We start from the raw sequence: 13,945 nt of genomic DNA, 5'->3' as shown, positions 1-13,945 counted from the left end.
ATTGGTTCCCTGATTGATGATACATATTTTCGATGTCTACAAAATTTCCAACTTTCTCATTAAGTGGTTCATCAACAATTTCCTCAGGAATATCTCCTTTCAACTCTTCCAAGAACAACACATTATGTAGAATACATCCTCATATCACGAGGAGACAAATTAGATTTTGTCTGGCCGTCTCCAATAATTTCAATCGACGAAATTGCTTTTTTTCTTTTTACAAAACACATTCAAAAATTCTTCAATATCAGCTCCGTTAGCTCCGTCATCGTTCGGCAAATCAAGAACGCACCTATTGCTCCGTGGTCACGTGACCTATCAACCGTTTACACCGCACGCTCCGCACCGGTGGGCATATACCGAATGCAGTATGTATACTAAAGTCTAAAAAAGTTAGTTTAGTAGTCTGTGGTTAGTTAAGTGTAGAAGTCAAAAAAAAAGAAGAAAAATATCTGTACCTTTAGTAGTCTGTAGTGAAATAATTGACATTATTGACAATATTGACATCATTGAAGGAATGAAGGAATGAACACAATCACAAATGAAAATTAAATCCGAGTAGAAATCTTGATTCTTTCTTCTGGTTTTCAAATCAGTTCAAAATTAATAGAAGATTTTTCACTTTTAAATGTTGAAGGTAAGTTTATTTCTCTTGAGAGAGTTGTATTATGTTGATCCTTACAGGCAAATAACAATAGAAGTAATGATTTAGGAAAATTCTTATCTTGGATTCTAAGGCATGGAGCTGTGAATGAAGGTATTCCCATTGCAATAGATGGATTCGTCCCAGTGGAAAGTTTATTAGAACACAGATTCCTTAAAGGTAGATTCACTAAAAACGACATAATCAAAGTTGTAGAAACTGATGACAAGAGAAGATTTGCTCTAAAATTCAATGAGACCAGTTTTAAAATTAGAGCGAATCAAGGGCATTCAATAAAAGTGAGTTTTGTTTTCTTCTCAATCAAATATTGGTAATTATGTAGAATAAATTCAACTTTATAGCTGTGATAATTAATCTTGATACTTATAACTCATAATCATGTGAATAGTGATACTGATCAAGTTCTCCAACATCAAAATGTTACATTACGTAATTCATAGATTATCAATTATCTACATCATAAATAACTTTTTTTGCAGTTAGCTGTTTAATGTTCTTGATGTAGAATAGGTGTATATCATTTTGACATAGTGGATTTGGGGTCTCAAGGTCATATACCCATACTACATGTTTACCCATACATTTCCTACTATATAAACTGTTTTAATCTAACCTTCCAAAAAGAAACACTTTTGAAGAAGTTGATTTATATGGTTTAAGTGCTTGAGATGTTTATTGAAAATTGAATGAATGGGAATGTTAAGACTTCTCTTAATTTTATATTATGCTGAAGACTTCCATATTGTTAAACAGAGTTAGAAAATTCAGAATTTTCTATCCATGATATTGGTTTTCCACCAAATGTTTCATGTCTAACTAGACTAACCTCCTGAAGTTTATTGTCTACTACCTTAAAACTTTTGATGATGTTTACTGTAATTGTAGACAAAGTAAGTTGGAAACCTGCTAGATTATGGCTAGAAACCTCAAAATTCACCAACTCTGTCGGTAGTCCTTTCAGAATTCCACGATTATCTCATTGAGAGACTTGATATTCCAGTGGGTTGTCTTGAAATTATTACCACTCAGACTGAGTTGAATAATAAAAAAAACAAGGCTCATTAGGTGAAACTGCCTTTGAATATTAGTTTTACATGAATTGAAAATTAATTCCATTCAATTATTACTTCAACAATATTGATTATAGTTTATTTCAGGTAGTTATAACATTAGAGCTGACACCAATTACCAACGCCAATAGTTTCGAACATGTTGTTCATGGAACATTCTTCAAAAAATGGAATAAAATAAAATTGGAAGGTTTACATCGTATGAAAAGGAATCATATACATTTTTCACAGAATATAACTGACAGTAGTACTAATATCAGTGGCTTGAGGAAAAATTCAGAGATCTTTATATATATTGATCTAGAAGCAGCCCTTCAGAGTGGATTACAATTTTTTTTATCAGCAAATGATGTCATTCTCTGTCCAGGAGATGAGGAAGGATTTATAAAACCGATTTTCTTTAAAAAAGTTTGTAGAGCCAATGGTTGTCCATTGGAATTTCATTGAAAATGGATAACAATTCCTCTACTTGTGATCTATGTAAAGTGACTTTTGGTAGTGAAACTGATTCGATTTTACATTTCAAAGGGAAAAAACATCTCAAACTATCTGAACAGCAGAAGAACATCAATTGTGGAGTGTATATCACAGGTTTGAGAGATGTTTTATACTCTAATTATCTGCAATTAATGAATAAAATAGAGGTTTTGTTAAGAAATTGTAAAATTAATTTTTTTTAGGTTTTTCCCGTAATCAATCAAAAGAAGATGCTCTACAATATTTCTCAAAATTTGGAGGAATAGAAAAAAGTATAGTTGGATCTACTCTAACTTACATGATTATAGTGTATGAAAAGGAAGAACAGGCTGCCAAAGTAATATCTCTTGATCATTCTTTAGGAGGTAGACAATTGAAAGTAGAAAAACGACAAGCTTTTCCACATTTTGGTTAGTTAATTGATATTTTATCAAGTATATTCATATTAAAAAAAAAACTTTATTCAAATTTATCTTCAGAAGTTTTTGAAGGTTACATTACTTTGCTCCATTTTTAGAAACTTCTGGATAAAATTTTCAGAAATCTTGCCAAATCTACAAGTGACCTTGAGAGATCATTGAGTGTTACGTCAAATTCGTAGCTATGTTGCCAGTTCGGAAAATTAATCAGATGTTCGAAGAATGTAATAGAATTGAGACAGAAAGTCAATTTCCCGCGACCAACGGTTATTACAATCTAGGGGTTGTCCATTAATCACGTGATCTTTTTTTAGCATTTTTTGAACCCCCCTCCCCCATTGGTGATACGTAGTGAGGTTTAAGACCACCCCCCCTCCCCCTTCTCAACATCACATGTATTTTTAGTACCTACAACGAATCTTAAAATTTTCTGAATATTAACTCAATTTAAATACAGGTATAAACTATAATCTTTCTTCTGAAATTAAGGACCATAATAAAAATGTCTACACCAGGTTGCAAGTTTTTTTTGATTGCCATAACAATAATAATAAACGAAAAGTGTAATCATAGGAAAAACATGTATTGTACTAGTACATGAATATATTCAATGTAGTCAAGGTCACTACACGCCGCGCCGTGCCGCTTAATATTTGTTTAAAAATCGCGCGTTTGACGAAAAAATAAATACACGTGATATCTTACTACACCCCCCTCCCCCTTGTGATATTTTCGTGATTTTTATCAAACCCCTCCCCCCCCTTTCAAGCCTCATGTGATTAATGGACAACCCCCTAACAGATTGACCTTATGGTATTAATACCTTAATATCACATATTACTAGTGTTTGTTAATATATTGCATCTTTTCCTTCAAAATGGGTGATACAATACAAACTCTTTTTAGTTCAATCCTAATTGTGGATCCAGCATAAATCTTCAGTGATGAAGAATTCGAGGACAGAATTTGACTCTACATTGTTTTTTTTACTACTCGCTTAGAAGGCATAAAATGGTGCGGGAAAAAAACTGCTTTAAAACATTTGTGAAACCTTCAATATACTAATGACCTGAAGCCGAAATTCGAGCATATGGTCGGACGGATATCAATAGATTTGCAAAAAGCAGTGTAGTTCAAGAATGAAGTGTGTGCACAATCTGGCAACAAAAACTGTGAAATGACAATATCGATACATGCACATTCTATGTACCCAAATCCACTTGTAGATTCAGCAAGATTACCATATTTTCAGTTTGTTTTGTTACACTCTATTTTTTTTCAGCTCTCGAAGAAAGTGTGGATAAGGTTTTTCATAATGACTTAATTTGTCGTTTGAAGGACATAACAAACTTTGAAAACCAAGTACATCAGTTTGTTCAAATGACGACTCCAGATTTGAACAGTATAAGTTGGGCCTACAATTTAGTCAATTGGGACGTATATAAAGCATTGTCTTATTCCTTTCAACAATGTTATACTTTTAATTTTGGATCGAGTACTACATATTTACAAATGAATTCAAGTGACTTAGATATTTATGTGGACATAAGACCCATGCCTGTAAATGAAAGAAATTGTTTAAAAGCAATTAGGTTTGCTTTAACTAGAAGTAGGCTGTTTCATAATATTATTGACATACCAACAGCTAAAATACCTATAGTGAAAGCCATTCATAAGCAAACTGGAATGAAATGTGATATAAATTTCAAAAATATGTTGGGTGTTGAGAATAGTAAATTAATTCGTTACTATCTTTCCCTCGATTCCAGATTAAGACCCGTTATGTTGGTTATAAAGTATTGGGCCAAAATTCAAGGCATAAGTGGAAGAAATCATCTTTTCACAAGTTATTCGTTGGTAATGATGTTTATTTTTTATCTACAACAATGTTATTCCTTTCCAAGCGTTTATGATTTGCAAAGACATACTGTACCCACAGATCCTAGAGTTATTTGGAATATGAACATAGTTCCAATAACAACTTTGAGAAGTACTCATATACATTCAGTTCCATTATTAGAAATTTTGAAGGGATTTTTCAGATACTATTCCACTTTTAAATTTGATTCAGAAATCATTTGCCCATACCTTGGAAGAACTGTTGAGAAGCAATGTTTCTCAGACATCAACCTTATTCCAGAACAAATGCAAATTTATAAAAATAATTTAGATAACATTGCACCTCTTAAATATGATAAACCAGTGTGTCTCCAAGATCCATTTGAACATAATGCTAATACAAGCAGAATAATATTCAAAAATATTTTGGACAGATATATATCAGTATGTTCTTCATCTTTAGAGATACTATCTTCAAATAATCAAAATATGTTTATAAGATTATTTGATGTTATTCAAGAGAAGGAACCTGAGAAGAAAAAGGATAGTAATGACCCAGATAGCTATAATATTATCTTGGAAAAAACAGATTTTCAGTCTGATTCAAATACTCATTCAGCAGAAATTTGGTATGACCTTACCTTAGACTTTTGTTGTACAGTATTTGAGAAGATCTTCAAGTTAGATATGAAACTAAAAGAAAATAACAAAACTGCAAGAGTTGCTAATCAACAAGATGTACATGATTCTGATAATATCAAACAATTTCATGCACTTTCTTTTGTAAATATTTGGGATTGTCGTAATATAAGCCCTGTTAAAATTAAGGATAAACTCGATAAATGTAAAACTACTTTAGACAAAGAGATTGCAATCAGTGACTTCATATGGGAGGAAAATACTAATATTAAGCCAACAGTACCTATATTTGAATGTGATATTATTGTAACCTATCTCAAAGACCCCACCAGAATTAATATTGAAGTTGTTAAAAGAAACTCTTACAAAAAAATTTTCAAATCTTTCGGTTTATATATTAGTACTAAAATTCCACAATGGTTCACGTTACATACTAAGAAAGTGAATGAAGTACAAAGTGTCAAATCATCGGGTAAAACGGCTCATACAAAGTGATTGATTTTTTAAATTTTATTGTAGATACATTATGGAAATGTAGTTCATTTTTATTTGTATGTGATATTGGCATTGAAAATAAAATATTTTTAATAAGCATTGTCTCGATTGATTCCTTATGAAATAGCTGTTGCTTTTTTAATCCAACAAATAAAGAACAGATTGTTAAACAAATAAAAAACTTCTCTAAATATGCTTGAAAAGTTTGCTAACGATGGGAGAGCTGAGATAGTAGCTTTGACTGAACATTGGTAAAATGCTGAAGAAATGGATTTATTATTATTATTATTATTAAACAAAGATTAAAGTTTAGGCAATGCCTATAAACTCACAGAAAAATTTTTTTTTTTTAAAGAAGAGAACAAGTTAAAAGTACTTGAAGAGCGAAATATACAGATGATCTGGAGAGAAAAAAAAAAATTACACAAAAAGGTTCCTTTCACTTGAATGCCAACTGTCATAATTGTTTTTGAACGAGTTCACTGACACTGACTCCACCACAGCAGGAGGTAACGCGTTCCAAACACCGAATATCCGGTTTGTCAAAAAGTTTTGCCTTTGCACAGTTTTAAAGTTTTCTTTTCGTAGCTTGAAAGCATGGCCTCTCAGACGGCTATCCCTGTTCAACGTGAATAGGTTGCTCAAACTGACACCAAACAGATCATTCAGAGCTCAAAAAGTAGTGATGAGGTCACCACGAGTCCTCCGGTCCATGAAAGTTGGTAGGTTCATTATGGAGAGTCTTTCACTGTATGACGGGCGCGAGATTCCGTAAGGGAGGCGCGTTGCACGACGCTGGAGACCCTCCAGCAATGACAAATCGCGGCACAACGTCGGACTCCAAACAGGCCCGGCGAACTCTAAAATAGGCCGTACGTAAGTTTGGTATACAGCAGCGCACGTAAGGGGATCACACCTGCCAAATGCTTTTTGAATCAGGAATAAGGATCTTTTGGCTTTGTTGACAGCATGGAGGATGTGATCGGACCAACTCAGGTTATCTGTCACTATAACACCCAAATCACAATGGCTGCTGGAAACAGGGATGACAACTCCATTGAGATAGTACCTCTGGCGTGGATTATGAGGACCCATGTGGAGGACGACGCACTTCCCACTGTTGAGCGGCAGTTGCCATTCCTCACACCACCGCGAAATGGAGTCGAGGTCATCTTGAATAGTGGAGGCGCTACTGGAGGGACCAAACATCTTGGTGTCATCGGCGAACTGTGAGAAGTGGGAGATGACATGATGTGGCAGGTCAGAAACGTAGAGTAGAAAAAGAACTGGACCCAACACTGAACCCTGCGGTACTCCACTCATGACAGCTCTCGGTGAAGAGACAGAATCGCCTACACGAACCTGGAAGACGCGATTCGAAAGAAAAGCCTCGATCCATGAGAGGAGGCGGCCACGAATTCCGATATGATCGAGTTTGGACAAGAGACGTCTATGTGGCACACGGTCGAAGGCTCGAGAGAAGTCAAGGTAAATGACATCAACCGGGTCGCCCTTATCAAGGGACATCGACCAGGAGTTGACACATTGGAGGAGGTTTGTGATGACCGAGCGCCCCGGGAGGAAGCCGTGTTGACAATCAGGAATTATGCCGTGTCCAAGAGAAAATTGTAAAACTTCTTCCAATATAACCCTCTCACAAATCTTCGCTATGACCGGGACCAGGCTGATGGGGCGATAGTTATCAGAACAACGCTTATCTCCCTTTTTGAAAATTGGCGTAACACGTGCACTCCGCCAAGAGGAGGGAAGGGAGAAAGTCTCGAATGAGCGAGTGAAGATCAGAGAAAGGGGGAGCGCCAGAGAATTGCTACATTCCTTAAGAAGCCTTGCTGAAAATCCGTCAGCACCAGGTGCAGACTGGGCATTTAGGGCAGAAAGTTTGGCCTTCACGACGGACGGAGAAAAAGTTATGTTTTTGAGCTCAGCTGAAACTCGAGGGATTATTATCGCGGGAGGTGAACCAGTTTCTTGGGTGAAAGAAGAAAAAAAAGAATCAGCTAAAATGTTTGCAGACTCTTCAGGATCAGAGCACGGCCTGCCGCTCCGATCATAATTATTTGTATTTTATTATGTTATGTTATTATTTCAAAGTTCTGCCGATCTGCAAGCAAACATGGGGGCAGTACAATTTAATGTCGAGATTCACTCAATAGCATAAAAAGACCAGATCTACCGAGATTAAGGATAGAGATAATATTCTTTTTTCTTTCACACCTTCAGTGACTGATAAAACTTCTAAAGATAATGTTTGCAAACCAATGTAAAAACGACCTCCTTGGGTTTCCATGAATGAGTAGGGTAGAGAACAAAAGATCTACATAGTCGCAGTTCTTGGAAGGCTTACCAAGCCACAACAACCCCAGTTCAAATAATAATAATAATGGAAAAACTTGGACAAATTGTGAGAATTTCTGAGGATAAAATTGAAAGGCCGCTATCGTCCAATATGCCTTTGAAGTTAGAAATCCTCTCAAACATCAAGCTATTACTCAAGTATAAATATGGAAATTTTTGAAATAAACAATAATTGCAATAACATCAACAGGAGAGAAGAAATCACTTATAACACCTGGTTACCAGCAATAGGTTGCATTTGAACCAAATCCGCCTGAAGTTGAGAGGATGAACTACCTTCTCCCAGTTTATGTAGAAAGTAAATATCATATCTGGATGAGACCAAGCATCCAGTATCGAATTTGGTATGAGCATACCTTTCGCTAATCTATGAACAAAAAACCTCTGAAGATGCTTACCACAGTTGTAGTTGAAAAGTGATATGAAATATCGATTAGATGATGGTTAGAAGGTGGATAATTTTCTAACACTGTTAAGGAAAAGTGGATATGAGAAAAGGTCATTGGATTTGTTACAACAAATAAGTTTTTCTATTGTTCAGAAATTGGAGGTTGTGTTTGTAGTAACTAAAAAAACATAATTTTTATGAATCCATATTTCTTTAATGAAAATAATGTACATGTTTATTGCCTAGACCGCCAATATATTACACTTCAGAATAGGGTCTTATACATAAATTTTTGTTGAATGTACTACCATACAAGTTACCCAGATACCTGATTGTAATAATTTTTCATTACAATCAAGTATTAATCCGTTTTAACAATGACTAACATTCCACATTTTGCAAAATATGATTATGTGAAAATTTTCGAATAAAGAAAATTATGAATCTTTTCTGTGGAATCTAGACAGTGTTGTGCTTCTAAAACACTCACTACACACATATACCTACAAAGACTAAAATCTAAATGGGCTTCAAAACACTTGACTATTAAGATTTATAAAATGTTGATGTTGTGTTAGTATTCTCCACAGAAGTTATTGTAAGATGATAACATAATAATCTATCAATTTTTACAGTGATATGATATATTGTTGGGAACATTTGCAAAGTCAATTTTTTGCTTGTAATCTGTACAATTTTTTTCATTGGGATATTAGTTGATATGTTTATTTTCAATCAATTTTGCATATGTTCCTTTATCAATTAGATTGTAGAAGAGAACAAATATAACAAGAGTTCAAAAGAAATTATTAGGGTTCAAAAGTGTGATCTCTACTACAATCTGAATTATGTACACAATTACCATTGGTTTAAATAGATACATTTCTCAAATAACGTATTCACCTGAGATATATTGAGTACAATGGTTTACTTTATACATTGGAAAAGTAAATATATGTGTGTAAAAACAATTTCGAGATCCTAATCATTTTCGTGTTTGGGAATTCGAGAATATTAAAAATTAAACGACAAATTTTCAGAAATATTTACCAAAAAAATTAAATGTATAATAGACCCCATTCAAAGTATTCTCTCATAGGTCTAAAAACAAAAAATATGTAGTCAGTCAAAAAATTGACAAACAAAAACCATATAAATAAATTCTCAATAATCAAATAAATTAACGGTGATATCATGGACACATCAATATTTTCTTAATATAATAACAACCGTTTTAATTTCAGTTAGGAACTTTGAAATATTTCTGATTGGTCCTCCGTATAAAAAAGAACCATACGATTATTTACACTGACAAAATGATTAATATTTTTCAATTTCATATACACATCGTTCGAATGCTAAACAAATAACTATATCTAAATATACGAATGTTTTGCGATTCTATATAAATGTGCCTATTGTCTTACTATCTATCTACAGTACTATACATATTTGACAGATGACAAACATTCATTTATAAATATTTTAGGACCCTGCTTTACTAAATGAATGTCAACTGACTATATATTTTAGGATGAGTGATATTTATATCAATTAAAAAAATATTGTTTCCATGGTATGTTATTTTCCAAATGAAACAAATATTGAGTAAAAATAGAAAAAAAATAGCTGATATGTTCATTTTACGTCTCCGTGTGATGTTGAAAATTTTTTTCAAGTAGGGGAACATACCATGTAAAAACAATTTAATGATATAATATTCGGTCAATTTTTGAAATCACTATTTTACATTGACATTCACAAAATTTAATACCGGCATTCATAAGAGTATAATCAGTTAATACATTGAATGCAAATACATACATTTATACAATAAAAATAAAGCACTATATAAAAAAATTAAGAGACTGTACAACCTATACATATAACACTAAATTATTTTTGGCATAATTGTCGAAATTTTCATCGTAAAGTATCTACTCAGCCTCACCAATTTGATAATAAATTCAAATACTGACCTTATTCGGAATGCAAATTTTTATACCAGGGGTCCACAAAACCAAGGCATCAATTTGGAGCTCAAATAATAGAGTTAAAACTTATAATTAGTTTAGGAACTTTTTATTCGTGGAAGACTGTTCTTTGAATAATGGCAATGTAGAAGAGTAAAGCTGAAAATTAGCTCCAAATAAAAACATTTTTAGCGATATCTTGGAATAAATCAATATTTCTCTCAGTATTAGTCATCTAGTGGTATGGCATACCTTTCCGAGGAACTCGCATTCAATATGTTTGCAACATTCTGCGTGATCAGTGATAAACTGAATATTCATTGCACTGTGTTGTATCACTCTAAATAGTGATCCGCAAAGAAGTTAACGTGGGGTCATTCTTGTTTGACCATCATATTGGGATTGAAATTATGACTGCTAGATGTGACTAAAGATAAAGGACTAGGGGCTAGTGAGTTAGCAATCGCGAACATTGCGCCATTAGTATTGGCAGATGAGCACGGCGAACCCATCGCCGCAGCTGGTGGATTGATTCTCTTCTCTTTCTGTCTCCTATTACAAAACCACACTCGCACAACTTCTTTTTCCATGCAGAGACCGTCCGCCAAAATTGAAATTTCTTCTGATGTTGGCTTTGGGTTCTGCATAAACGCTTTCTCTAAAGCTATTCGCACACTCGTTTCTATCGAAGTTCTTTTTTTGCGACGTCTTCCAATGGCTTCTGGTGTCGTCAGAGGGTTGCTTAGAGCTCCTGGATTGGTCATAGTGCTGTCTGCGTCCTCTAGCCATTTTTGGAGGAGAGGCTTCAGTTTGCACATATTCTTGAAGCTCAGGTTTAGAGCTTCGAACCTGGATATTGTTGTTTGAGAAAAATCGTTACCGTATAATTTTCCCATAGCTAAGCCCACGTCTCCTTGTGTAAACCCTGAAAATAATTCCGAAATGTAAATTCTCATTGCACCACATTAAAGCAAAATATTTCTTTCCTCTCCTCTTACACCTAAAGCGTGTTTACCATGGAAGTTTGGAAAGTACAGCTTCCTTAATAAATTCGATGTGAACAAATATGAATTTATGATCAAAGTATAAGGTAATGTGAGCAATCTTGTTATTCACTTGTTTTCTACTTCTTCTGCCCCTTCCTTGAAATTTAGGCATTTTGTGTTGAATTTTAATTATTAGTCATTTATGGTGTCCCATTTGGACACTATGAGTTACTCCTTGGCTTTAACATAACCAGGTGTAGCGCTAGGCATAGATATATTCGATTGTCAGATGACTTTAACTTGTGTGAATGTACGAAACAAATTATTATTGCAACAATAAGACCAACACCTTATTTGAATAATTAAGGAAATAAACCAAATTGTATGTCAAAATTAGCTAAGATAGAAAAACATAATAAGGAACTAAAAAAAGGTTCTCAAAAAAAATTGAATCAGTGTAGCTATTCTTAATCTGAGAGCTCAACAAATGAAGGAAATAAAGAAGATAAGATTAATTTTGTTGTAAATTCTGACAAGATCTTTATAAAATTTGTGAAATAAAAAAAGGCGCAGTAGCTTTCCTTCTTCCAATGTTCTCGATAAAGACATACAATCTGTACTAACCTAACTTTATCCTCCTCTGTTTGAACGTCTTGGCAAACTGTTCAAGCTCCTCCAGATCCGTGGTCTCTTCCGGAGATGGTTCAAGAAGCCTGGATGGAGTTTTAAGATGTTGCGGCGTTAAACCCACTGAACCAGGAGTGCTTGGAGTGAGTAGACTAGCAGGAATGTGTGCAGCATTGTTGGGTGGTGTTGTTTGAGTTTGATGAGGCACTATCGTATTGTTCGTGGGAATGCTTGTGTTGTGCTGGTGTTGTACGACATTTTGTTGCTGATGTTGTGACTTTTGGAGTTGTTGAAGTTGTTGAGCAATTTGTTGTACCTTCAAAAGAAAAATACTTCGTTTAATTCCAGTTTTAAAAACAATGTTAGAACATTTACTAATGAAACGAGATAACTGGCAAATACTATTCTGAATTCGACGCAGCATTGTTTTTTTTTAACAATCGAAACATCCTAGTTTAATTTGATTTGCATACATCCATCTACCGAATTTAACGAAAAATGATCAAATTTCTTTGGAAATAAACTGTTGAAATTTTAGTCAGTTAATTTAGGTAGAGACTCGAAGCGATCTCTGTATTATCTTTATCGTATTTTCAAGCGCATGTTCACGCACTTAACTTGCATGCAAACAGAACATTAGAAACTTCACAACACCAATGAGGCAGGACATTAATGATGTCATCATGAAATGAACTAACTACATGCAACAGACAAATGGATCTTAACAGGACGAAAATTGGGATGAGCTCTAGTCTATCGACAACTATGTTCTTCATAATATAATAATAATAATAATGGTAGGTAGGCGAAAATGTAACAGAAGGCTTATCGTATATAAAAATTATGCTTTTGAGAAATATCAGGGTCGATTGATAACTATCGAAAAACTTCAGGAAATCACTTAGCGCAGGAGTTTTTGAGCGCTCGTCTTCAAAAAGGCAACTGCGCTCTTGAAGACCACTGACTGCAAGCCAGTACTACTTCGTTTTTCTTTGATAATCTGCTTGAATTTTCCAAGATCCTGATGATGTGATTAACATAAAATTTTGAATATCGTTTGAAATCATCAGAGTTCAAAAATGGAAGCCTTTTGTTATTTTTTGCCTTGACATTCTGATTATTATATTAGAAACATTTCGGAAAGGAGCTCATCCCCAAGATCCAAGACATTTAAAGCGTTTTCCAACACACCTGCATCGAATGTGGAGGCCTTGTTGTTAGAGGTGTTCTGGGAAATCCTTGTAGAAACCCCTTTAGAAATATCAAATCGTTACAATCGCATCTAAAGTTGTACAAAATGAATAATTACCTGGTTCTGTATGAAAAATTGTGTTTGGGGGTTGAGTTGATTTCCGCTTGCCTGTTGAAGCATGGCCAATTGTTGTAGCTGCTGAAGATTCTGGGGATTTTGTAGAGCTTGCAAACTGCCCAACATCTGGAGGTGGTTTCCAAAGATACCTCCAAGCCCTCCCAAAGCTGCCAGAGCAGCGCCGACGGCTGGACTAGAACTTGTGACCTGGGAATTCGGGGATGGTATCCTTGGCTGCTGTTCGGGCTCATTTGTTACCTATAAAAAAATTGTAATGAATATAAGAATAAAGTCTTACTTCTACTTCTTGTTTGGATATTTTCATCCATTTTAAAAATTGAGAGACACACTTAATATTAAATGACATACAGCATTCAATTGAATGATTCTCAACCCCGCGTGAGTATAGAGCGAAGTTGTACGAACTTAGAGACAAAAAAAAACACGTCAATCCGTTTGAGCCGTCTTTCAGTAGAGGTACCTAATCAATTTCCGGTGTTTGAACGAACGTATGAGTGTGGGGATATTCCCATTCAAATTCACATGTGCTGATGTAAAATCGAGTAGTTCGTTAATGCACCAGTCCAAGTTATTACCACGGATAATTTAACACTTAATTATATTCATTCAGAGGAAATGTTCGGCTGCAAATTAAAGGTTGTTTCCTCTAAATATGCAAAGCA

At 34.4% G+C, this 13,945-nt stretch overlaps 3 protein-coding genes across 4 annotated transcripts in view; 2 read left to right on the top strand and 1 right to left on the bottom strand.

Moving 5' to 3' along the window:
- Positions 1–479: 479 nt before the first annotated feature.
- LOC123684270 (tRNA 2'-phosphotransferase 1) lies at positions 480–2,254 on the top strand. Its single transcript, XM_045623456.1, has 3 exons — positions 480–637; positions 685–942; positions 1,822–2,254. The coding sequence occupies exons 1-3, from the start codon at positions 629–631 to the stop codon at positions 2,179–2,181; spliced, it is 627 nt and encodes a 208-aa protein (XP_045479412.1). The 5' UTR covers positions 480–628; the 3' UTR covers positions 2,182–2,254.
- On the top strand, positions 2,184–5,702 carry LOC123684269 (speckle targeted PIP5K1A-regulated poly(A) polymerase-like). The gene is made up of 3 exons (XM_045623454.1): positions 2,184–2,325; positions 2,415–2,621; positions 3,913–5,702. Exons 1-3 carry the CDS (start codon positions 2,184–2,186, stop codon positions 5,601–5,603), a joined length of 2,040 nt encoding a protein of 679 aa, XP_045479410.1. The 3' UTR covers positions 5,604–5,702.
- A 2,854-nt stretch (positions 5,703–8,556) lies between these two features.
- LOC123684201 (protein nubbin-like) overlaps positions 8,557–13,945 on the bottom strand; it is a 94,026-nt gene continuing 88,637 nt past the window's right edge. The window contains exons 6-9 of one of the 2 annotated variants that reach the window (XM_045623369.1): positions 13,263–13,520; positions 13,145–13,204; positions 11,951–12,269; positions 8,557–11,265 (exon numbers count right to left, since the gene is read on the bottom strand). In XM_045623369.1, coding sequence (XP_045479325.1) covers positions 10,715–11,265; positions 11,951–12,269; positions 13,145–13,204; positions 13,263–13,520 — 1,188 coding nt within the window. In that variant the 3' untranslated portion in view covers positions 8,557–10,714. The remainder of the gene's footprint in view (positions 11,266–11,950; positions 12,270–13,144; positions 13,205–13,262; positions 13,521–13,945) is intronic. The other variant, XM_045623370.1, reaches the window with a different exon arrangement.

Source organism: Harmonia axyridis, chromosome 7 (genome assembly GCF_914767665.1).
Source record: "Harmonia axyridis chromosome 7, icHarAxyr1.1, whole genome shotgun sequence".
Taxonomy (NCBI): Eukaryota; Metazoa; Arthropoda; class Insecta; order Coleoptera; family Coccinellidae; genus Harmonia; species Harmonia axyridis.
The sequence above is the reverse complement of the archived record's forward strand: the minus strand, read 5'-3'. Positions and strand labels throughout refer to the sequence as shown.